Consider the following 25,561-nt stretch of genomic DNA (forward strand, 5'->3'; position numbering starts at 1 on the left):
TTTCCTTTGTGCTTGTCATTCTGGTGTCTCATCGAGAGGAAGCGGCAGCATCATCGCGAAAAATTATTGCAATCTGTAAAATTGTAGTGATAAATTCGGGTTGAATTCCGTAGTTAATTGCTCGAACTCATCCTTTAATCAAACGTTCTCACTTCGCTAAGAAAAATGGCCGATAGGGAGGAATTGATCAAACAGTTTTCCGACGTCACTGGAGTGGCCGAAGATCGGGCGAAATTCTACTTGGAAGCAGCCAACGGAGAACTGCAAGTAAGTTGCGAATGGGCACCACAACAAAAGAATCTGCGCTGGGTGGGATTACGTGGTGTATTCTAATCAATGGCACATTTTAGGTAGCACTGTCCAGTTTCTACGAAGGCGATAATGAGGGCGAAAGGTCAGCGGCCGTGGCGGTAGATGAAGACGATGACGATTCAGACGACGATAATGTTCCGATGGATTCGGTTCATCTCTCACGATCGGACGCCAAACCGAAAGCTAAAAAGACCCAGCAATCGTCCAAGTGAGTACCTATTTTTTGCAATATCCATTTAAGATGTACTTTCGTGCTGTGCTTCCACAAATTTTAAATGCATGCAAATTTTAAATGCATGCGCTGATCCATTGCGAGTTAAATTGCTAGCTCATCAGCCAATTCATTTCCAGCGATGGAAGAATGGACAGGTACCCATACAAGGTTCACAGAGTTGACTGAATTCATTTCCTCAATTAATTGAGTTCGACATGCACGCTAACATAAAAGTAAATTGTGAAGTGTAAAAAAGTAACTTATTTCAAATATTGGGTGTTTGTAAACCAGAGTGTAGAAAAAGGACTTTTGGGATCGCAAGGGTTTAAACAGGGATGCCAGGTTGGAAGACATGTCTTCCATTGGAAGACATTTGAGTAGTGTGGAAGACATTTGGAAGCTGGAAGATATTTGGAAGACTTTTCAGAATTAGTGAAGACATTTGGAAGACAATTTGAAATTATTACAATTTTTAAAATTTACTTCAGGAATTCCTCCAGAAAATTTTACGGAGATTTCTATCAGATTTTTTTCCCGGGGATTTTCTACAGGAATTTCTTCGGGGATTTCCACCAAGAATTTCACCGGTGATTTTTCCTTAGAATTCCCCCGGGAATTCTTTTGGAGCTCCTCCATTTCTCCAGAGTTCCTCAACCTCCCTGAGTTGATATCTGGAAGGACCACAGACTCATGGAAATACCGAGCCATAGAACAGAAATGTATTGGAAAGCTGTATAAGGAGGCCATCATAGTAACCATTTAATGTTGAGTTTTTTTATGCTTTCATGTGTCGATATCGAATAATGGAACATCGACTCATGGGAGTTTCACTATGGTTCCTAGGAAATGCTCCACAGCTCCCTTAGGAAATCTTCTGAAGTTGCTTCGAAAAAATCACTACATTTCCTCCGGGAGTTTGTCCAGAGTTCCTCAGGAAATTTCTAAAAAAAAAATCTTCGGGAATTTCACTACACTTCCTCCAGGAGTTCATCCAGAGTTCCTCCAAAAAATTGTTTATGCCCTGCAAGAAATTATTTCGGATTTTCTCTGGCAATTTTTCTTGATTTCGTCCAGCAGTTCATCGGAAAGTCCTCCGAATTTCTACAGGCAATTCTTCTAGATTTCTTCTAGAACTTCCTCTGGAGTTCCTCCAGCAATTCCTGGAAGGTTCCTACGGTGTTCCTTCCCAACAGTTGGAATTACTTCGAATATCCTCCTTAGTTCCTCCAGGAATTTCTCCAGTGTCTAAGCAATTTCCCTGAAGTTGCTTTGGAAACTCCTCCGGAATTCCTCCAAGAACTGCTGCATAGTTCCTCCAAGATATTCTTTGGAGATTCTCTAGGATTTTGTCCAGAGTCTGCAGGAAATCCTTCAGAGTTCCTCCGAAAATTCCTTCGGCGCTTAACCGGTAATTTTTCCGGAGTTCTTCCAGCAATTCTTGTGGATTTTATCCAGAATATCCTCCGTAGTTCCTCCAAAGCTCCAGGAGGAATTGCTGAAGGAACTCCTGAAGAATTGCTAGAGGACTCGAAAAGGAATTCATGGGAGAAATCCGAAATAAAAATCCTGCGCAACAATTCCAAAAGAGCTAGGGAATTCAAAGTACTTCCCGGTGAAGCTTTGGAGAAAATTCGGAGGATATGCTGGATAAATTTGTGGAGAAAATCCCTTTGAGGTGTCCGGGGAATTATTTCTGAGGTAAATCTCCGGAAGAATTGCTATTCGAGATACCCCGAGAAATGTCTGGAGAAAATCCCCGGAGGAATTCTATCAGGATTTTCTAAAGATAATTGCTAGAGGATATCCTCGAAAGAATTCCTGGATGAATTCCCCAGAGCAATTTCTAGACGAAATCCACGGTAAAATTTCTGGAGGAGTTGCCAGAAGAAAGCTCAGGAAAAATTCTCTGAAAAATCCCCGAAAGAACTTCTCAGTGAATTTCTGGATGAAATCCTGGAGGAAATCTTAATGTAATGAAATCTTTGGAGGTACTTCTAGAGTAAAACCCCGGAAGAACTTCCGGATAAAATCCACAGAGGAATTCCTGGACAAAATCCTCGAAAGATTTGCTGTTCTAAATCTCCTTGAGAATTCCTGGAGAAAATCCCGGAGGAGTTCTTGGGGGAAATCACCGGAACAATTCTTGGAAAAAATCTCCGGAGAAATTTCTGGAGAAAATCCCCGGAGGAACCTGAAGCAAATTTCCAGAGAAGTTTCTGAAGGAAATTCTCAGAGGAATTCCTTGGCGAAATCTCTGGATGAAATCCCCTGAGGAATTCCTGGAGAGAATCCCAGGAGGAGTCTCGGGAGGAAATCCTCGGAAGAAAAAAAAAAAACCCTGGAGTAATAGCTTTTGCAAAGGAAACCCCGGAGGAATTCCTGGAGAAAATAATCGGAGAAATTCCTGCAAGAAATCTTCTAAAAAAATCTCTAGAAAAATCTCCGAAATAATGTTTGGGGAAAATCCTCAGAGTAAATCCTTAATGAATTTCTAGAAGTAATCCCCAGAGAATGTCCTAGACCAAATCCCCGCATAAATTGCTATCTGATATCTTCTGAGGAATGCACCAGGAATTCCTCCACCAAAATCGTGGACGAAATCCACGGAGGAATTGTTATTGGAAATCACATGAAGAATTCCTGGAGAAAATCCCGGTGGAGTTCTTGTGGAATCTCCGGGTGAATTCTTGGAAAAAATCCTCCGAGGAATTTCTAGACGACTTAATCGGGAATTGCTTTGGAGCTCCACCGGGTATACGATGAATTTAATCAGAGTTTCTCAAGGAATCCACCAGCATTTCCTTGGAAATCCTCCGAAGTTCCACTAGGAATACTTCTGGAATTACTCTGAGTATTCCCTTAGATTTCCTCGGGAAATCCTTCAGAGTTTTTCCAAGTATTTCTTTGAAATTCGTCCAGGAATTTCTTACGAGTTTCTCCTAGAATTCCGTCAAAGTTCCATCTGAAATCCCTACGGATTCCTTAATTTTCAAATATTCTTCCAGTAATTTCTTCGTAGTTTCTCCAGAAATGCTTTCGGGGTTCCTCCAGGAATTCCTCTGGAGTTTCTCTGAACATTCCTTCAGTCTTCTTCCGGGACTTACTCCAGAGTTCCTCCGGAAATCCTTCACAGTTTCTTAAGGAATTCCTCCACAATTAATCTGGGAATTTCTCCAGAAATTCTTCCAAAGTTCATCTGGAGCTCCACCGGGAATTTATTGGCAGTTCTTCCGGAAAAGCGAGGTTTTTTCAATAGTGTTGTACAAAATACAACAGCGCGACGATTGAAGTGTAAAAAACATAATAAAAGGAGTTCTAGGGTGACTTGTTCGAAAACTGTTCACGAAAATTTTAATATCGCTAGAAGATTTCATAGAGGAGCACATGAGATTGATAAATTTGCTAAAGAGTCTGAAGAAAACCATGAAAAATTATTATATTTTTGCTAGAATTTATGGAGATTGATGGAGAAAAAGGTGGGCGTGCTTAGAAAATCTGTATAAACATTTCTGGAAGAATTCCTGGAAAAATTCTTTGTTAAATTCCAGGATAAATTGAATTGAAGACATTCTTGAACGAAGATCAAAAAGTTTCTCGATGATTGGCTTGATACATCATAGAAAATTTCTGAAGGAACTCGAAAAGAAATATTCTGCTTAAAATTGTATTAATTGAATTGTTCATTCAATTTATCTTTTTTGAAATGCTTAGAGGAATACATTCATATTATCTTGGAAGAATCCTTCGCTATTCTTTTAGATACATTTCATGTAACATCACTGAAGAATTCCGTGAATAAATTATTAATGATATATTTTAAGGGTTCATGTAGCAATCTGTGAAGGTATTCTTAGACGAGTTTCTGGTTGAACTCCTGATGAATTCTCAAGAATAATTATTCATAACCAATGGAACTTCTGATTAAATTGAAATCTGGTTGAAAATAAAACCATGCATAGGTCCACTATTGCATGACAAGCATGGTTTTAAAACAATATGCTAGAGGAATAAGCTGTGGAGGATTTCTTTGAAGAAATTCCTCAACGATAATGTCAAACATGATAGAGGAGAGCCTAATTTTCTGACTTACCAGGCTTAACTAAAAATGGAGCAAATGTCAAAACTGAAAAAGAAGTTGTCTGCATTAAAATCAAAAAATAAAAAAAACACTCAGCAGTTTTAGTTTGAAAGTAAGACAGTTGTGTATATTTATTTTTGTAGAATTGGGGATTTAGAAGCAGAGAACTGATTTTTTTAGTTTTGACATTTGCTCCATTATTACTTGGGCCTTAACCCGAATATTTGGACTTTCAGGTTACCATGATAATTGAAATGTTTTAAGTGGAAGACATTTTTCCGTGCAATTGGAAGACATTGGAAAAAAATCACCTGGCATCCCTGGGTTTAAATGCGCGCAAGGCCCGTAGAGGGTTGGAATGCGAACGAATTTCGTAAATAATTCAGTTTTGAAACGGATTTATGCGACATCGGACGTGAAATTACGACAATGACGCAGTTTGTGGGGAACCGAAGCTCCAAATTGCTTTATTGCTCGGCCACAGTAATTTTATTTTTCAACGCGGATTATGATTTGTTTTAATTTTCGGAAGTTTTCTAGTTTGCTTGTTGTTTCATTCTGTTTCGCGTAAGTGTGCGGTTGTAAAATTTTTGCTTGTAGTGTTGTGTTTTCAGGTGATGAGGAAAAAAAAGGATGAAGCAGATGGCTGATCCGAATCGTTTGTGTATGGTGTGAGGTGAGTGTTTGTTTGCGTGAACTGCAGGCGCTGTGAGGGTGGTATGGCGAAGAAGAAATTGTTATTACAGTGAGGTCTCTTTTCATGCGGTCCTGATATTGACTGTTTAACGATAAACTTGCGACGATCGATGCGCCATCATATTTCACATAACAGATGGTATTAGAACTAACTTGGAGGTGATGATTTGGAGGTTATTTGGCAATTTGGAGGTTAAAATCCCCTCCAAACACTAGCGATTTTGCACTCCAACACTAGCGATGTTGACGTTTGATGACGAATAGAGCATTGCACTCTTTTGATGTACGATTTTGATTGAGTGCGGAGCCTCATACTAGAAGTATGATTTGCTTGGTAACTAGTGAATGTCAGTAGTAGCAGTTCAATTCAATACACTGAACGTCTTATTTTTTAAGAGTTTGGCGGCGGTCGTACGCCGCAGCCGTTACAGAAAACTGACATCAACGGAATAAAAACAAATAAACTTCCCACTAATATTACGAGATGACTCGAATTTCATAAACAGAAACCGAACCCGAAAAAAAAACTAGAATAACTTTATATAGTTGATGACACGGTGACATTATATATTTTTTGAGTAGTGTTCAGCAAAATGAGAAGCTTGAACATAAAAGAAACCGTATAATGTGTTTTTCATTGAAACTATTGTAAATATACAGTACATACGAAAACCAAGCCGAATATATTTCACAGACCATTCACATACGGTTCATTCCAACGGAACCAGGGATTGAATGCGGAGAAAATTGAGATTATCTCTCAATTATCCCTCTCTGTAATAATCGTGATCCGCAGCACAACATGAGAATCTGCTTATCTACTGCTAAAGCTATGATTGAATTGAGGGGATAACGCTGAACAAAAAAAAACATAAACAAGCTCCAAACGTGGGGGGATACTATTGCTATCAGAACACGTCCCTCAACGGTAAGTGAACGAGAAAAGTAAAAAAAAGGAAAGGTATCGTTCACAGCTGTTACTTATCAAACTTGTTACAACTTGCGTAATATTGTCGATCATGGACCGATACATATGAAATGTTTTTTTTCGCTTGCTTGGATTGTGTATCGAAATCAAATGAGAACGATTGGAACTGATATATTGTATAGTTGCCCAATGGGAAGTACATAATAAGTTTAAGGTAAACTTGCGATATTATTTGTAAATTGACATAACAATACAGCACCAGATTTTATGTTGAAAGTGGAGACAAATCATCATTTGATTAATGAAAACGGCGTTAGTAAAAAAAAATAAAAAAAAATCATCCCAAGGATAGGTATGTAGTTTTATAACATGCTTGAGGATTTATCAAGCTGTTGAGCTTAACCAATATATAACTTAAGATCAGATTTTTTTTATTGCGGTTCGTTGTAACAAATCCGCAATGGTTGTCGGAAATGGTGTAAAATTAAAAATGTTTCATTACATCGGAAATGTGATCTTGTTGGGTCAAAGGCATTTGAAATCCCGCTTTGGAATGAGTTGGTCGATGGGTCGGAATAGCCATCGGACCTAGTTGGGTGAAAGGAATTTGAAATCCAGCTCTGGAGTGAGTTAGTCGATGGGTCGGAATTACAAATGGGCAAAATGGTCCAATTATGGGAACGAATCGTAGGTGACTCACTCACAAAAGTGAATCGACTTTTTCGATCGATTCAGTGACTCATTTTGTAATATGGACAATGAATTATGTATCTCGCTTAAGGAACGAAAAATATAACAGTTTTTGAAATAGAATATTTTTCAAATAACAAACTATTTACACAGGTCTGGCTCATTTTATTGTTATAAATCCAAGTCAAAAAGAGTTGGTCGATGGGTCGGCATAGCCATAGGGCCTAGTTGGGTCAAAGGAATTTGAAATCCGACTATGGAGTGAGTTGATCGATGGGTCGGAGTAGCCATCGGACCTAGTTGGGTCACAGGAATATCGAAATCCAGCTCTGGAGTGAGTTGGTCGATGGGTCGGAGAAGCCATCGGACCTAGTTGGGTCAAAGGAATTTTTAAATCCAACTCTGGAGTGAGTTGGTCGATGGGTCGGAGTAGCCATCGAACCTAGTTGGGTCACAGGAATATCGAAATCCAGCTCTGGAGTGAGTTGGTCGATGGGTCGGAGTAGCCATCGGACCTAGTTGGGTCACAGGAATATCGAAATCCAGCTCTGGAGTGAGTTGGTCGATGGGTCGGAGTAGCCATCGGACCTAGTTGGGTCACAGGAATATCGAAATCCAGCTCTGGAGTGAGTTGGTCGATGAGTCGGAGAAACCATCGGACCTAGTTGGGTCAAAGGAATTTTTAAATCCAACTCTGGAGTGAGTTGGTCGATGGGTCGGAGAAACCATCGGACCTAGTTGGGTCAAAGCAATTTGAAATCCAGCTCTGGAGTGAGTTGGTCGAAGGGTCGGAGTAACCGGAGTCAAAAGGAGTAGTTGGGTCACAGGAATATCGAAATCCAACTCTGGAGTGAAATGGTCGTTGGGTCGAAGAAGCCATTGAATCAAGTTAAGCCAAACGAATTTTAAAAACATACTCAGGTCAAAAACATACATGATAGGTCAGAAAAGTCATCGGACCTAGTTAGGCCGAATAAAATTGATATGCTTTCGATTATTTGTCTTGTACCAGTTAAACTCAGTAAAGAATAACGTGAGTAACAAACAATCAAGTGTGTAAGTGTGTAACTAAAATCAGAGTAAGCTGTTTGTAGTGAGTTAGAACACGTAAAATGAGATGATTGTTGAACATTTTATGATTTTGCTGCTAATGGGATACTTCGAGCCTGGTAAGCTCAATAGCAGAATAGCATGAATAAAATCAAAGTGAGCTATAGAAAGTGTGATAGGACATGCAAAATAGGATGATTTTTAGGATATACTTGAACATTTTCTGATTTTGCTGCTAAAGGGATACTTCGAGCCTGGTAAGCTCAATCCAAAATAGCATAAATAAAATCAGAGTGTGCTGATTGTAGTGTGATAGAATATGTAAAATGAGATGATTTATAGGATATACTTGAACATTTTCTGATTTTGCTGCTAAAGTTATACTTCGAGCCAGGTAAGCTCAATCCAGAATAGCATGAATAAAATCAGAGTGAGCTATAGAAAGTGTGATAGGACATGTAAAATGAGATGATTTTAGGATATTGTTGAACATTTTCTGATTTTACTGCTTAAGGGATACTTCGAGCCTGGTTAGCTCAATCCAGAATAGCATAAAAAAATCAGAGTGAGCTATAGAAAGTGTGATAGGACATGTAAAACGAGATGATTTTTAGGATTTATTTTAACATTTTCTGATTTTGCTGCTTAAGGAATACTTCGAGCCTGGTTAGCTCAATCCAGAATAGCATGAATAAAATCAGAGTGAGCTGTAGAAAGTGTGATAGGACATGTAAAACGAGATGATTTTTAGGATTTATTTTAACATTTTCTGATTTTGCTGCTTAAGGAATACTTCGAGCCTGGTTAGCTCAATCCAGAATAGCATGAATAAAATCAGAGTGAGCTATAGAAAGTGTGATAGGACATGTAAACTGAGATGATTTTTAGGATTTAATTTAACATTTTCTGATTTTGCTGCTAAAGTGATACTTTGAGCCAGGTAAGCTCAATCCAGAATAGCATGAAAAAAATCAGAGTGAGCTATAGAAAGTGTGATAGGACATGTAAAATGATATGAGTTTTAGGATATATTTGAACTTTTTCTGATTTTGCTGAGTAAGGGACACTTCGAGCCTGGTAAGCTCAATCCAGAATAGCATAAATAAAATCAGAGTGAGCTGCTTGTAGTGTGATAGAATATGTAAAATGAGATGATTTATAGGATATACTTGAACATTTTCTGATTTTGCTGCTAAAGGGATATTTTGAGCCTGGTAAGCTCAATCCAGAATAGCATAAATAAACTCAGAGTGAGCAATAGAAAGTGTGATAGGACATGTAAAATGAGATGATTTTTAGGATATATTTGAATATATTTCGATGTTGCTGCTTGAGGGATACTTCGAGCCTGGTAAGCTCAATCCAGAATAGCATAAACAAAATCAGAGTGAGCTGTTTGTAGTGTGATAGAATATGTAAAATGAGATGATTTATAGGATATACTTGAACATTTTCTGATTTTGCTGCTTAAGGGATACTTCGAGCCTGGTAAGCTCAATCCAGAATAGCATAAATAAAATCAGAGTGAGCTATAGAAAGTGTGATAGGACATGTAAAACGAGATGATTTTTAGGATTTAATTTAACATTTTCTGATTTTGCTGCTTAAGGGATACTTCGAGCCTGGTTAGCTCAATCCAGAATAGCATAAATAAAATCAGAGTGAGCTATAGAAAGTGTGATAGGACATGTAAAATGAGATGATTTTAGGATATTGTTGATTTTTTTTTATTTTGCTGCTAAAGAGATACTTCGAGCCTGGTAAGCTCAATCCAGAATAGCATAAATAAAATCAGAGTGAGCTATAGAAAGTGTGTTAGAACACGTAAAATGAGATGATTGTTGAACATTTTATGATTTCGCTGCTAACGGGATACTTCGAGCCTGGTAAGCTCAATAGCAGAATAGCATGAATAAAATCAGAGTGAGCTATAGAAAGTGTGATAGGACATGTATAATGAGATGATTTTTAGGATATATTTGAACATTTTCTGATTTTGCTGCTAAAGGGATACTTCGAGCCTGGTAAGCTCAATCCAGAATAGCATAAATAAAATCAGAGTGAGCTCTAGAAAGTGTGATAGGACATGTAAAATGAGATGAGTTTAGGATATTATTCAAAATGTTCTTATTTTGAAACTAAAGGGATATTTTGAGTCTGGTAAGCTCAACCCAGATTGACATAACTAAATCAGAGTGAGATGTTTGTAGAGTGTTATCAATCATATTGTCAATGAGAGTAGAGGAGAAGGTGAATGTAGGGAATAGATGTAATAGTATACAAAAATAAGATTGGTTCTATTTGAATGAAAAGAAAAAAAAATGTAAATTGTGAAGTGTAAAAAAGTAACTTATTTCAAATATTGGGTGTTTGTAAACCAGAGTGTAGAAAAAGGACTTTTGGGATCGCAAGGGTTTAAATGCGCGCAAGGCCCGTAGAGGGTTGGAATGCGAACGAATTTCGTAAATAATTCAGTTTTGAAACGGATTTATGCGACATCGGACGTGAAATTACGACAATGACGTGAAATTACGACAATGACGTCCATCGTTTATGGGGATTTCTAGACCCCCCTCCCCCCTCTGTCACGCTTTTTCCAATACCTATTAGGTACATGCACTGTCACACTTTCATAGACCCCCCCCCTCCTCCCCCTCATGATGGACGTCATTTTTGGATGACCCCTGACATACTTCTTCGTCAGACGTCCACTTTTCCCGTGAAGGGAGTTATAGAGAAAATTTCCTTTAAGGAAAATGACAAGCAATTGTGAGATCACTCGACAATTGGACAAGGACAATTGTGTTCCAATTCACCAGATGTAGGAACATCCAAATCACTAGAATTTCCAATGGACGGAGAATATCCATGAAATTTAGTCAAAACCAATTCCCAGTTTGTGGAGTATAAAAATGCAAAGTCTGCGAATTTACATTTAAATGTTCAAAGAAAATGTAACGATGGTTAGATAATGATTCATCACCTGAAACATGTCAATTCGTCAACTCGTGATTGATTCTATTTGAGCAGAGCGTTATGTCTAACACTTCTTCTCTATTAGATACCACGAAGGTTGGGCGATTGCCTATGTTAAGTGATCCAAGATCTGTACTACTAAGTATTCCATCAGACTGGAGCCTCTCAAATTGATATCTGAGCTGCCCCAGATGATGTGATGAGCATTGGCATCACTGCCCACAATCAGCGGAAGGCCTTTTGTTACGCAGTGTACGACAACTCGTTTGAACCGAACAATGCAATACAGTACCAGATTAACGGCCTAACTGACAAATGTAAACAAACTGAGTTTTATTCACCTAACAGTTTGTTTGATAAATTGCAATCATATAATGCACATCTGTTCCCTAAAAATAACGTTTTTCACGATATAAGTAAGAAAAACATAAAGGCGCATTTGATATTCTCTTTCGATTCGAACTCTGATGTCAATTTCGCCCATCTTCCCCCTCTGCGGTAACCGGGCGCATTTGAGCTTGAGTGTAGCAGCTGGGCGCATTTCAAACTGAGTGTGCAGAAGGGCGTTAGTGATAAAGGTTCGTGCGAGAGAGCGTAGCAGAACGGCGAAGCTGATGATAGTCAAACCAGAAAGACGAGGTCAAAAGGCGCAATCGCTGTTGTCAAACTGAAGAAGCCGAAAACCGAGGGGTGCAACAGCTCTAAATTTTGTTGAATGGCGCATGATGGATTTTTATTTATTTTAACATGTTATTCATAATATTTAAATAAGTTAAATGTTTTGCTACAAAAATAATATTGTAATGGATCCTACAAAAATGCATCATGCGATTAAATCGATCGGAAACATAATATAGAATTAAAATTAAACCCGCAAACTTCAAACCGATTTTACTGAGAATGTCCCAGACAACCAAAATGTACATATAACGAAATCACCTGGAGGCTCTATATGTGCAAAATTTCACTTATAAGATGTTGCGAAACGGCCTTCTACGTACAAAAGTGGAGGCGATATGCGTGCATATATTATGTGATGAATAATAACATACAATGCGAGTGTATAAATATTCTACCGAACTAACCTGCAATATTATGCGACTTAACTTATGATAACAAATGATGATTTGACAGCTGCTACGGATTGGTCCGACTTACTATGTACTTGTGTACGGGACGAAACAAAATGTACAAATGAACTCAGAAAGAAGAGTTTTATGCGAGGAAACTCATCAATCTGACGAGTTTATCCACGGTGTTTAGCGAGTTTGATGTAATTAGTATGAATAAACGAATTGTAACGTGAACTTTCATGCGATTTCTGGTTGTCTGGGGTATTAGTCTTCACATTCGCCCTAATTCTGAATCTGTATTGAATGGACCTTTGCACGAGTTCACTAATTTGACGTTTGAGCGGTGCCGAATTCACTGGTTGCCATGGTCACATAAATAACACGGCACCGCTCAAACGTCAAATAGTGTACCCGTGCATTGATTCATAGACGTATATTTTCTGTTGACCAACAGAAACATCGATTGTGACAGCACATACATCTCTGGTAGTAAACTCAGAAATGAGTGTAGCAACGCTTGCTTTACTAACGAGCACGCATGCGCGGGGCATGGAGCGCGAGTTTGTCCGTCGGCCACAGCATCCCGAATGAAGTGGAATTTAACATCGATGTGTTTCACCCGTTTGGTTTCCTCCTTTTTATCCATGGCAATTGCACCCTGATTGTCTTCAAATACCGGAACAGGGCGCAGATTCTTGGCTTCAGAAAGATCAGTCATTAGACCGGTCATCCAAATTACCTCGCTGATGCAGCTACTCATCGCTACCAGTGCTGGGAATGGTAATAGTATTAGGCTAGAATTTCGCGAAAATTACGTGGCTCTCTCACTACAGTAGTTTAAGGCCGCACGGGACGTCATCATAATCACCCTATCCATTTCAAGAAGCAAATCCCAAGAACCACTCCATATATCGATGCAAAAATGTATCACTATGATTTTATATATGTAGTGCACAACCCAATACATTTTCAGCTTCATCGGTTCACTAAAAATCGAGATTTGCTTCCACAAAGTTTTGATGATAATTGTTAGAGTGAGACGAAAGATAGGGAAAATAACACGGTCTCCCGTGTCACCTTAAAATCGTGAATCTCATCAAGTAGCCTTTGGGGCTCTGCACTGTTTTGATTTTGCGTGGGATTTTGACATTTACTGGCCTTGTTGTTTACAAATTTTGTGAAGGAGTAAAAGAGAGAGAAAGTTTTTTGTGCAGAGCCCCATATTGGGTACATGAATTTCTCTAAATCAGTAGTGTCATTGAAGGCTCTAAATGCGGGAAATGCAGCGGGAAATAGAACATTTTTCTACAGTAATTTTGGGTTGCCTACAGCAGCGATGGGCGTGAGTTTCACTGGCTTCGCTGACTGTGATTGGCTTTGTTTGACTACTGTAGAGTGAATTTCTGATTTTTTCCCAACCCTGATCGCTACGTATTCGGCCTCTGTTGATGACATCGCAACGGTTCTTTGTTTCTTTGAAGACCAAGCCACGGTACAGCCAAATACTTTAAGTAGATAACCTGAGACGCACTTCCTATCTGATTCATCTCCTGCATAGTCAGCATCAACGAATCCTTATGTCGGTGATTTATGTGGATTTCTCTTGTATACACGTTGATGATGCTTTGTCTCTTGTAAGTACCGAAGTACTCGTTTCGTTTGTTGCCAATGATCAGGCCCTGCTGCATCTTGGAATCTTGATAAATAGCCAACGATGGTCTGTGCTATGGTCTGGTCGGGTCCCATCATAATGTACATCAAGCTTCCAATCGGCTCTCTGTACGGGTATTTGCAATCTTCATTCGCTCGTGTCAGCTGTAGTCGCACTTCAGCAGGTGTTTTGCACGCTTTGCAATCTTGCATCTCGAATCGCCGCAGCATCTTCCCAGACAACCAGAAATCGCATGAAAGTTAACGTTACAACTCGTTTATTCATACTAATTACATCACACTCGCTAAACACCGTGGATAAACTCGTCAGATTGATGAGTTTCCTCGCATAAAACACTTCTTTTCTGAGTTCTGTCAAATCATCATTTGTTATCATAAGTTAAGTCGCATAATATTGCAGGTTAGTTCGGTAGAATATTTATACACTCGCATTGTATGTTATTATTCATCACATAATATATGCACGCATATCGCCTCCACTTTTGTACGTAGAAGGCCTGTTGAAGCGTAAAACGGAATAGGATAGTTTCACTGTAGATAATTGGTAGCAGATCATCAATGATTGTCAGTATACTTGCGGCAGTATAGATTTCGCGCAATAATCCGTTTACATGTGTATGCTTCATATTTAATGCTTTGTACTCTTTGTCCCCTTTGTTACTTTGTTTGTTACATCCATTTGTTTGTCTTCAAAAAGTATAAAACCACCATAGTAGATAGACTCAGATAATAGTCCTTGAGATCTCGTACTACAAGTGACTCATAGTAAGAACGCGCGCGCAGTTAGCATAAGTCGTTATAATGAATCGCCGTTAGTCAAAGTTAAGTTACAGTTTGCACCAATACAGTTTGAACCTCAATATATCAGTTGAGTTTGTGTTGAAGAAACCATATTTTAGTCGGTGCAATATATCCCAGTTTGAAACGAATTCTTGACTCAGTTTTTCCATGAAGAAATACCACTCGACAGTGATCCAAAACCAACAGACGCTCTTATGTGCGTTAACAAGGCCGTTTCGCAACATCTTATAAGTGAAATTTTGCACATATAGAGCCTCCAGGTGATTTCGTTATACGTACATTTTGGTTGTCTGGGTTGCTCATAGTCCGGTTTGGGAAAGCTTCATGACGCCTCTTGCACGGTCTCTCTCCACCTTGACCCCTAAAAATCGATGAAGTGGACCAATGCCAGCCATCTCGAATTCGCTTGATGCCTTGCCCCGTCGCTCTAGTCCTCGCCACGATCAACAAGTCATCTACATATACTATGATATAAACCAGTGTTTCCCAAATTTTTTCGACTTTCACTTTCAAAATGGGAAAAACTGGATGCTTTCAATGGAAATATTTAAAAAAAGTAAGAGGTTGTTTCCGAGATACGACCGCCAAAGTGACGTTGGATAACATTAGCATCTTCTATTTCCTGGCTTGAGACCGTCACGAATTTATGAAAGATTTTTGAGAGAACAGCACCAATTTTCGACCCAACACTAATTTTCGACCGATTTTCGATACGGTTTTGGCCTATTCTGTATGATAATCCGAAAATGGGCACAGAATTCTTGTAGGTCGAAAATAAGTGCTCTTCTAATCAATTTTCACACTATTTGTTGCATGCCATTTTTGACCTTTATGGTTGCGTGCAAATGACTGAATCAATCACATCCAATCATCAGTAATGTCGCTCTTCACGGTGGAAAATTCTCACAACTCTTTTAAAATGAAATTGTCGTCCTGAAAAGGACGGTTGGTGGTAGTCACCGTCGATCAAACTGGGTTTTCATTCCATTGTTAGACAGAAACACACCAAAAGATCACCGAAGACGATTAAATTAAAATGCGGTCGGTAATTTTGTGCTTCCTTGTCCATCCTTGTATTCGATGGTTTGCTCACTCCTCCGACGGTAATTATCAAGGGTTCTGGACGCATTCTCCACGAATTCGATGGGCTAGCTGGATGCCAAGGGCCATGATGAGCGATTACACGGAACCCGCAGTATTTAGCTTGGGAATAAACAGAAGCAGCAGCGACGAACGTGTAAATTTTATTCCGATATGAGTCCTTCTCCGGTTGCTGGTCAACGATTGACTGATGCGCGCGTGAAGTCGAGTTTGGTTGGCTCGACTGAACACGAGATAATAAAGAGAAGTAAGAAGAAGACCGAAAGGGGCGTTTACCTTTGAATGACGAAAGTGGCTAAGATATCGCGCAATGATGTCTGTGTCAGGAATACACAAGAAAAATGTGCTTTTCTATGAAAAATAAGACATGCTTCGATATTTCCCAATTTTTCAATAGTTTAGTCATGATAATCCCTAGTTTTCATTGTTTGAGTAGATTCGTAGAAAGATTTCCAATCGATTGGTGCAAGAATCTTGAAAATCTATCCGGGCGTTAGTAAGTTATTAACAGTCAAAATCTAACCACTTTTCGTGACGCGAGCGATTTTTCGTTTTTCGAAATTGTACCCCAGTATGTTGCCGTAAGACGTTATCCAACGTCAAAAAAATCTTAAAGTTAAATAGGTATGTACTAGTGATCCTGGAAAACTTCGTCTTGCCATAAGTCAAAAAATTTACTTTCAAAAATAACAGATAAGTTTTCTTACGGTTTCCGACTATTCCGGAGATTTTCTTAAAATTTTTCGTCGTACGAGGACGTTAAAGTTCAGGACGAATGCAACATTGAAAGTTTTTCGGATCCATTGACCCGTTCTCAAGCTTACTCGTGACATACAAAACTTTTTCACTTGTTTTATGCAGATTTGGTATTTTAAACAATTTCTTAAAATTTGATGCATATTTTGTACTTCCAAAATGTGTTATCTGTGTTATCAGTGCTCTCCGTAAGTGGAAATCATTCTGATCTTTACAAAGCCTAAATTACTGACCATTCTTAAACTCATATGACATGAACAAAACCTGAATGCATAACACAAATATTTTCTTTTACCAATCATAAAGTGTTATCTATAATAAGCGGTATAATCGATCTAAGGTAAAACTATAAATATTTTAAAGTGAAATTGATTGTCCTTCAGAAGCATTAGTATTGCTGTTTGCATTTAAGGTGCAAATCTCAACTAAATGAGCTTCAAATGCGGTAAGACAAAACAATCAAAGGACGCCTAGCAACGATTACTCATATCACCGCCAACCTAGCAATGCAAAGCTATCTTTGACATCGGGTTGCTTGTGGAAAATCTTTCCGCGTTTACTGTTCCCGCATTTGATATTTGCATTTCAAACGCACACAGAAATGTAAACTTCTATTGAATTGTGTGTCCTCCGAACGTTATGAATCATTTTTAAATTTCTTCCATGCTAGACTTTTCGCCCCCTTTACTGGATTTTTCGCCCCCCAAATTCTGTTTTACAATTTTTCGCCCCCTTTGTCCCGAAAATCGCCCCCCAGGGGGCGAATTCGCCCACTTTGGGAATCACCGATATAAACGATCTCTTCTTTCTGTTGACGCACGTAGAGGCAATAATCATGATTCGACCGAACGAAGCCTTGATCCCGGAGAAAATTGTTGAAACGGTTGTTCCAACACCTTGGCAATTGCTTCAAGCCATAGAGTGAACGTTTTAGCAACCATATCTCGTCCGGTTTCGATTTTACGCCTTCAGTTACCTCCATGTATACCGTTTCGGTTAACTTGCTATTTAAAAACGCTGTACGAACATCCATCTGATGTATTTCGAGGTCCCGAGTGTTTGCCACCGCCAGAATGGGCCGGATTGTAGTTAACTTGGCGACGGATGCGAATATTTCTTCGTAGTCCATAAATCCTTTGGCTACCAAGCGAGCCTTGTAGCGAATAGGTTTGCCATCAGCATCGGTCTTCACAGCGAACACCCACTTGCATGGAACTGGAACGACAGTCGCCGGTCGCTATCCCCGATGTCCAGGTTTCCCAAGTAACAATGAAAGCTGAACAGCAAGAGTATTTGCTGAATATTGGCTGATCAATGGTGTACAAGGCTGAACACCGTGATAGCTGAACAATAATTTGAAGAAAAGCTTATTAAACACTCTTATTCAGCAGTATACTCAAAGCTGAATATTGAGTTGAACAAACTATTTTTCATCTACAGTTTTAACTTTTGTTCAGCCAACCTGAATGATATTGATTAAAGGTTATTTGAAGCTTTAATCAAATCAACAGCCATTGTCGAAAAATTGTTCACCTGTATGTTGATAAAAATATACATACCGAAATATTTACCTACTTTGGGTCGAACACTAAATTAATTATTATAAAACTGTTTCATCGAACAACAAATTTTTCACATCCCGAAGCAGACATGCTGTAAACGCACACGGGCCAATCATTTGTCGAAAAAAATCTTGAATCCGGCATCGATGACCTTGTGTAACAACAAGATAGAACACTACACTCGATGATGCAGATTTCTTCGTTACATTTTTAATTAACTGTACGAAATCGAAATCATTACCAACTTGCGTTGACAACAATTGAAAAGCAGAAATTAAAAATTACCGAGGATTCTATTATGAAACAAAAATCACAACACACTTTGACAGCTAACTCAAGTGTTTTTGCATAGCGCTGTTATCACTTCTTCAGCCTCAATGCAGCCTTTAAAATAGCCCTTATTCAGACAAAACAATAAGTTAGTCCCTTGCTGTTGATGATGTTCACACAGTGTCATGTGGAGCAGATGTCAAGGTAAGTGGTTATAAATCAGCGAATCCCAGTTCAAATCTCAATGGCACATATTTACTAATCTTCATCTTTAAATTCCAGCACTTTTCTACACTATGTGTTTGAAATTGTTAGTTGCGTTGATAAAACCCAAAACTATAAACTGAATTGAATTTGCTATAAAAGCGTTTGAGCAGTTTCAAATTGTTACCTGGGTTGGTTGTGGTCCAACGCACGAAGCTCATCATTTTCAGCCTGATACCACCGTGTTGCTTCAGGATGGCCATCGATGTCGTCGTAGCACATAGGAATCTGAGTGGAAATATTTACAGCAGAATTTGCTCTACAAGAAGACATAAAATCTCGGAACCAACCTGGTCTCTTACACTCCCGATCACTGGTCCTCGGAGTTGTCCCATCCTGGGAGGAACTCTTACCTTATCTTAGCGTGACGTAATTGGTGCATGACCCCTTTCCAGCAAATTTCGGTTTATCTTCACGGATGCCTTTCTTTTGCTTCTCGGCCCTTTCTGCCAGTACCGTCCCGTCGGATCGATTTGATAGTCCGCTGCATGTATCACGACCGTTTCGCTTCTGTTCTTCAGCTAACAAACGACTTTTCACTGTTGCCAGAGTGAGCTGTTTTTCTTCCAAATTCTCAATTGCTGTAGTGAAGACGTCGTACGAGGCTGGCAACGAGATAAACAGTTGGCTCACCTGGTCCAACTCCGTCAGATTTGCGCCGGCATCTATTAACTGCCTCACCAATTCGTCGAAGTCCCGGAAGTGGTCCTTCAGGGCACATCCTTCTTCCATCCGCAGCAGGCAAGTGACCTCCGGATGTATGTTTGGGCCGCAAATTCCTTCTTCGCAAACGTCGACTCTAAAGACTTACACATGGCCTTGTCCCGTACATATTCCAGGTGGCTGTCCGCTATGAATGCCACCAATAAGGCCTTTGCTGTTTCGTCCTTCTCTTTGAACCGCTTCAGTGGCCGTTTCTGTCGGGGCATCTTCATCGAGAACATCTCGTACTCCATGGGCCGAAAGCAGCGTCTCGACCACTTCCATGTGCCGAACCCATCACCAGCGAACTGCACAATGCCAGCTTTCTTCGCGCTGCTTGCCATCGTTCCCAGATTGATTCTTCACAAAGTAAACGGCTGCTTCTAATTAACGGTTCCAACTTCCAAGAGGGCTTCAGATTCCAACATTTCTCCTATCTTCGGTCTTCAGGGGTTAAAGTGAGACTGGGTCCAGAACCTAAAGTTATGTCCAGCGTCTAGGAAGGTTTATTGAGGAATGAACGTTTTACAATTGAACTGAGTTTATATAGGGTAAATCGCCAAATGTTGAACGGTTAAGATAGACGTTTTTTTGTTATTTGATTTTCATGGAAATTTTGATTCAAAGGTTGCTAAAAAAGCATTCAACACCGTAGACGATTGTTTAACATTATTTCTGTAACATATTTAGCACGGTAATGTCCATTTTTAATTGTAAAAATATATATTTAAAAAGATAGTTCTATACCCAATTGTTGAACACATACATAACCCATCTTATCCTAATGTTGAACGATTGTCGCTAAATGTTGACCGTTTTACTCCCGCATTCATTCAACTTGCAAGTTCGCGCTCCTCGTCGGTTGTAAGGCCAGGGTTAGGTCCGCGTAGCACTTTCCCTGACCACTCTGGGCTGAAACGGAAGTGAATCGTCCCCTACGACACTCCATAGACTTTAGCGGCTTCTCCGAATGTACATTATTTTCGACATTACAGCATCAATCGCGAGTTGATAAATCGGCTGCCGATGCGTAATTTCAATCATGGTGTAAACAAACAAACGGTGATGGCATTGATGTCATAGTGAAGATAGTGAAATTCGAAAAAAAAAGAATCAGAATGGCTATGGGAATGGGATGCAATTAATTATACTTTTCTGAATCGCGTTTTTCAACATTGTAACATACACCATTATAGGATTTTTTATAATAATTATTCAACAGATATTTAAAGCAAAAAACAATACTATATTGTGTAATGCAATATTCCATTTCAATATAGGTGTTTGGTACGAAAATAAAAAATCTGGCAATACTGTTGATGAAACCAAGCCTTCCATGTTATGCTAGTGTTCAACAAATGGAAAATGTACGTGAAACGAAAGTGCAATTGAAAATGATTTTATGTAATTAATTGATACGAGTAAATTGTACGGATGTTTAGAAAATAACTAAAGTAGACTTTTACTGATATCGTGAATAGGTGCTTAACCCAATATACGTAGTATGTTTTACCACACAGCTTATTTCATAGCAGCCCCAGCTTAAGTTAGAGAATTGAAATTTTCGTTCCACCTACCGATAAAAATTTTCAATAAATATATCGTTTCAGAAATTGATGTGCTAATTAAATTTATTGTGTCCAATAGTACAGCTAACTTACAAAATAATCTGTATAATTTATTGAAACTTTTTGAAAATGATTGAATTTCCTGTTTTAACATGGTTTGTACAGATCGTTCAACATTTGGGTAGCGTTCAACAATTAGCGAATTACCCTAGGTAATCAGAACAAATCAACGGCTACTACTATGTAAGCTTTCTTAATGTAGATCACCTGCTACTTCGATGAGCTTCTTCAGAAACCTTCAAATAGACATGTTGTTACGATGAGATGGGTTCCAATGAATTGGTCAGATGAAGTTAAGTATCTGGGGCTCATGTTAGATAAACATTTGACTTTCAAAAATCACATTGAAGTTGAATGCCCCAAATGTAACAAATATGTAAAATGTCTCTATCCCCTTATTAATAGAAAATCAAAACTTTGTCTTAAGGCCGCACGGAACGGTGTTTTAATCACCCTCTCCATTTGAAGAAACAAATCTCATGTATCACTCAATATATCGATGCGAAAAATGTAAGGTACCGTGGGGCAAGTGGGTAATGGAATTCCCATAGTTGAGATTCTTCAAATTCTAGAGACTTTAAATTGAAACAAATGAGGTCGTGTATATTTTTTGGCTTGATTCCCACCAAATATAAGCAGCATGCTGAAATTGATTTTTATGAAAAATTGAAGAAAAAAATACAGAAAAAGTTTTTAAAAAATGTCTCCTTACTTTTCACTTGCCCCAAAAGTGGGGCATCAGCACGTTATGCTTTTCTATGATAATTGTAAACCATGTTTACTTATGGCTACTCAAAGAGAAAACACAAATTCAATCTTCAATTATAAACTTTTCACTTGCCCCACCTGATAAGAAAATTGACGGTGTTTAAATTTAGTTATTTTTAAGTCTACGTCGAATTAATTCTAAAACTTTTTTTATTGCAGTTTGAAACTGTCACAGAGGACAACTAAGAAGTGGTACAGGAAATTATTTTCCACAACTTTTTTTCCACTGAAAATATTAAAATAAGATTGTACGCCGCCAACTTGTTACGGAGTAACAGTTGACAGGTTAACAATTTTTCGCTCTATTATGCAATAATGGCTGAAAAATCTCAGAAATCTCTTACCTATCGTAATGTTCTCAATGGCCTCAAAGGTTTACGCATGAGTTTAAAACGTTAATTCGCATATTCAGTAAAATATATCAATTGTTTTCACTTACCCCATTTACCCACTTGCCCCGCGGTACCTTATCACTATAATTGTATATATGTAGTGCACAGCCCAATACATTTTCAGTTTAATCGATTCACTAAAACTAGAGATTTGCTTCTGCAAAGTTTTGATGATAAGTGATGTTAGAGTGAGACAAAAGATAGGGAAAATAACACGGTATCCCGTGTCACCTTAAGAACAAGCTTTTGATATTCTAACAAATTTTCAGGCCAGCCTTGTTGTATGCTGTACTAATATGTACTAACTGTTGTAATACCATGAAGAAAGCTTTGCAGAGGATTCAAAATAAAATTTTGAAAATTATTCTGAGGCTCCCTCTCTGGTACAGTTCAGTACGAATGTACTGAATACTAAATATAATGAACATCTAATTTTGAAACATTTGAACAAATGACTAATAAAATTGTAAATAATAGAAAAAGTCGTCGCAAGCTACCTATTTAGGTTAAGTTAGGTTAAGTCTATGAAAAGCATTACTCATTCCTTTCATATGCCAAGTAACCACCTTTTTGGCCCTATAGGACTATTATGGAAGTAATATAGGGCTCTTCAGCTATATTTTAGCACGCAAGCAAACTAAAGTGCAATTTGGGAAGCGAATTCAATTCACCTATGAAAATTCTAAACTGCTACGACAAATGAAATGTAACATGTTGTTAACAAAATGATAATAATAGCTTAATTTAGTTTTATCAAATTAGGATGATAGTGTTCCCTAACATAAAACACTCAGATATAAGAAATAAATACGATGATAAATATTATATTAGTTATCTTTCTATTTTAGGTTTGCAACTCTCGCCTCTCTGAACGATTCTTCGTCTGAAGACGAAGAGGAGCAGGGTCAAGCATTCTACGCCGGTGGATCAGAGCGTTCTGGCCAGCAAGTGCTAGGACCTCCGAAAAAGAATCCAATCAAAGATTATGTTTCGGAAATATTCCGGTCGGCTCAGCAGGGTAATTTGGAGACGTTCGAAGGCGAGGCAAGTCCAAGCTCTAGTTCCTCGTTATACGTCGGAACCGGTTACAGATTGGGGCAAACTGATAACGATCATCAGGCCATCCCGGATAGGCAGCGGTCGTCTGGTCGAGATACCGACCACAATCATGAGGTCGTAACGCTAACCCTTTGGCGCCAAGGTTTTTCGATCAACGATGGGGAACTGCGTCGTTACGAGGATCCAGCAAATAAGGAATTCTTCGAGTCGATAATGCGCGGTGAAATTCCGGCTGAACTTCGTTCAAAGGGTCCCACTATGATTCATCTAAATCTTAAGGACAATCGGCATGAGGATTACGTGAAACGATCCGCTCCATTCAGGGCATTCGGGGGTAGTGGCCAAACCTTGGGCAGTCCTGCTCCCAATGTGGTGGAAAGCGCATCAGCTGCAGTTGGCAATAGCGAGGAGAACGAGAAGAAGTAAGTTCATAAGTAATCGAATAAGAATCAGATTTGATAGCTTTTCATTTAATTTTTAGAGCTACTTCCAGCTTGCAAGTGGACGAAAGCCAACCGACTACCAATCTGCAGATTCGGCTGGCTGATGGATCTCGTTTGTCGGCACGTTTCAACCAAAGCCATACAATCGATAACGTGCGCCAGTATATAACAAAGTAAGTTGAGAGGTATTTGACTGCGCCAATGGGGGGGTTGTTCTATATGCTCCTATAATCCGACGTCAATACTATATAAAAATAAAGGGACTACCCGAAAAAAATCTCAATAACTATCCCAGGATTTCCCGCAGAGATTTTTACACCAAGTTCCTAGATCTTCTAAAGTTTCCTACAGGAGTTCGTTCAATAAAATTCCAGAAAACCCTACAAGAACTCATCTAGGCGTTTCCTCTCATATTTTTCCAGTTATTTTTGCAGCAATTCGATTGTATAACATTTTGCTCACTAATCAACATCCTTCCAGTGGTGATTGTAGAGATGCAGAGATATTCTCGGTCTCTAGAAGCAACAATCATTACCCACTAATATTCCTTCCCTATCCTAACTGACTGTGAGGACATGGTCGGCGCCGTTATTGATCAATAATATGCGAGCTGTTAAAACGTGCACTTCGAGTGTAAGCGGAGAGTCTCTTATTCATTTGGATCGAAGTGCATTTCTTGCCAGTTTCGATCAATCACGGAGTAGCAATCATAGCCAAATACAGTCAGTATATGCTACTTTGTCGCTACCAGACCTGTCGGTCACTTTTTGTTTAAATGTTGTGTATTTTTACGTTGTTCATACAACCGGAAGTTTAAGTTAATTCACTATTTTTGTCAATTTCAGCGCTCGTCCCCAATACGCATCGGCGAGTTTCGCTCTGATGACAACATTCCCCCCGAAGGAGCTTGCCGATGGTTCCCAGAGCTTGAAGGATGCGGGATTGTTGAATGCGGCGATAATGCAACGAATGAAGTAGTAGGCCTCGGTTGGGCCGCAATAAAGGTGAGTTAATTCGTTCATAGTGTTTCGGCCTTAATTCTCTGTTCTGGGTGCTGCACATCAGCGTTGTACTTTTTATTTATCGAAAGCGAGATAAAACACTGCGTGGTGTTTAGACTGAAGAGATGTGCAAATCGATATCCTTTTCTCCCTTAGTCATGTCGTGTGGTAAGAGCCTATGAGGCCTCACATCATACCCTTCGCATTCTCTCTGAAGTACACGAAATAGTAATAGTGTAGAAACCTGTTCATCAAAAATCACCAAGAAAAACTCCCGTCTGGATGCTTTATTCATACACTGTTCAAAATAACTTATAATTTCAATGAATTAGTACATACTGTCTTACGTGATGAAAAATGGTGTATCTGTGATCCGAACAAATCCTTTTTATGGGGGAATCTCACCTCGGTACAAAAAAGGACAAACGTGACAAATGAGTACTGTAGGTTTCTCCGGTATAACATACTAAGATTTCATCTAACAGGTAGGTACGTTGCGGACAAGACATAGAGATAGTGGGGTAATATCGTCAATCTGAGCTGACTATTAAAAAAAATGAGATAAAACGTTAGAACTGAAGTGCTGTTTACAGTACCCCACGATTCGGAGTCTTGTTTTGACTATCCCAATCAATTCAGCGTGACAAAAACGTTAATAGACATGAAATGTAAACCCTAACATATTATTGATGCGTGTTCGTATTAACTATTTACATAGCAATTTTAAATTAGGTATTTCAATTAATTTTGGCGATTTAGGTATTTAATTTAATGCAACGCCCAGTGTGGCACAGTCGAATTACGTTCTTGAGTAAAAGTTTTCCGGACTGAAGCGTCAATCGAACCCACACTTCTTGACTCCATGCGGTTAAATGCTTGGTAACACTAACCGCACGGCCACGAAGCCCACTCGATGGTGATGAAAATTTTGACCAATATCTGACAGATGGGGTCGATAGGGCGATATGGGTCACCTAAACTGCCATGAATAGCAAGTCAGTCCCATCTGTTAAAAGTAGGCATTTCGGTTTATTCTACGAGTGGCGTGAGGTGAGAATTGTCGATGTAATTGCAGATTCTCACCTCACGCCACTCGTAGAAAAAACCCAGTTGAGGAAATGGGCTG

The 25,561-nt window shown here is 39.0% G+C and overlaps 1 protein-coding gene across 1 annotated transcript; it reads left to right on the forward strand.

Annotated features, from left to right (window-relative positions):
• Positions 1-24,793, forward strand: LOC5569591 (NSFL1 cofactor p47). The gene is made up of 6 exons (XM_021842857.1): positions 1-267; positions 351-520; positions 22,781-23,413; positions 23,473-23,607; positions 24,280-24,438; positions 24,592-24,793. The coding sequence occupies exons 1-5, from the start codon at positions 166-168 to the stop codon at positions 24,410-24,412; spliced, it is 1,173 nt and encodes a 390-aa protein (XP_021698549.1). The 5' UTR covers positions 1-165; the 3' UTR covers positions 24,413-24,438; positions 24,592-24,793.
• The last annotated feature ends 768 nt before the right edge of the window (positions 24,794-25,561 follow it).

Source organism: Aedes aegypti, chromosome 2, assembly GCF_002204515.2.
Source record: "Aedes aegypti strain LVP_AGWG chromosome 2, AaegL5.0 Primary Assembly, whole genome shotgun sequence".
In the NCBI taxonomy this organism is placed as follows: Eukaryota; Metazoa; Arthropoda; class Insecta; order Diptera; family Culicidae; genus Aedes; species Aedes aegypti.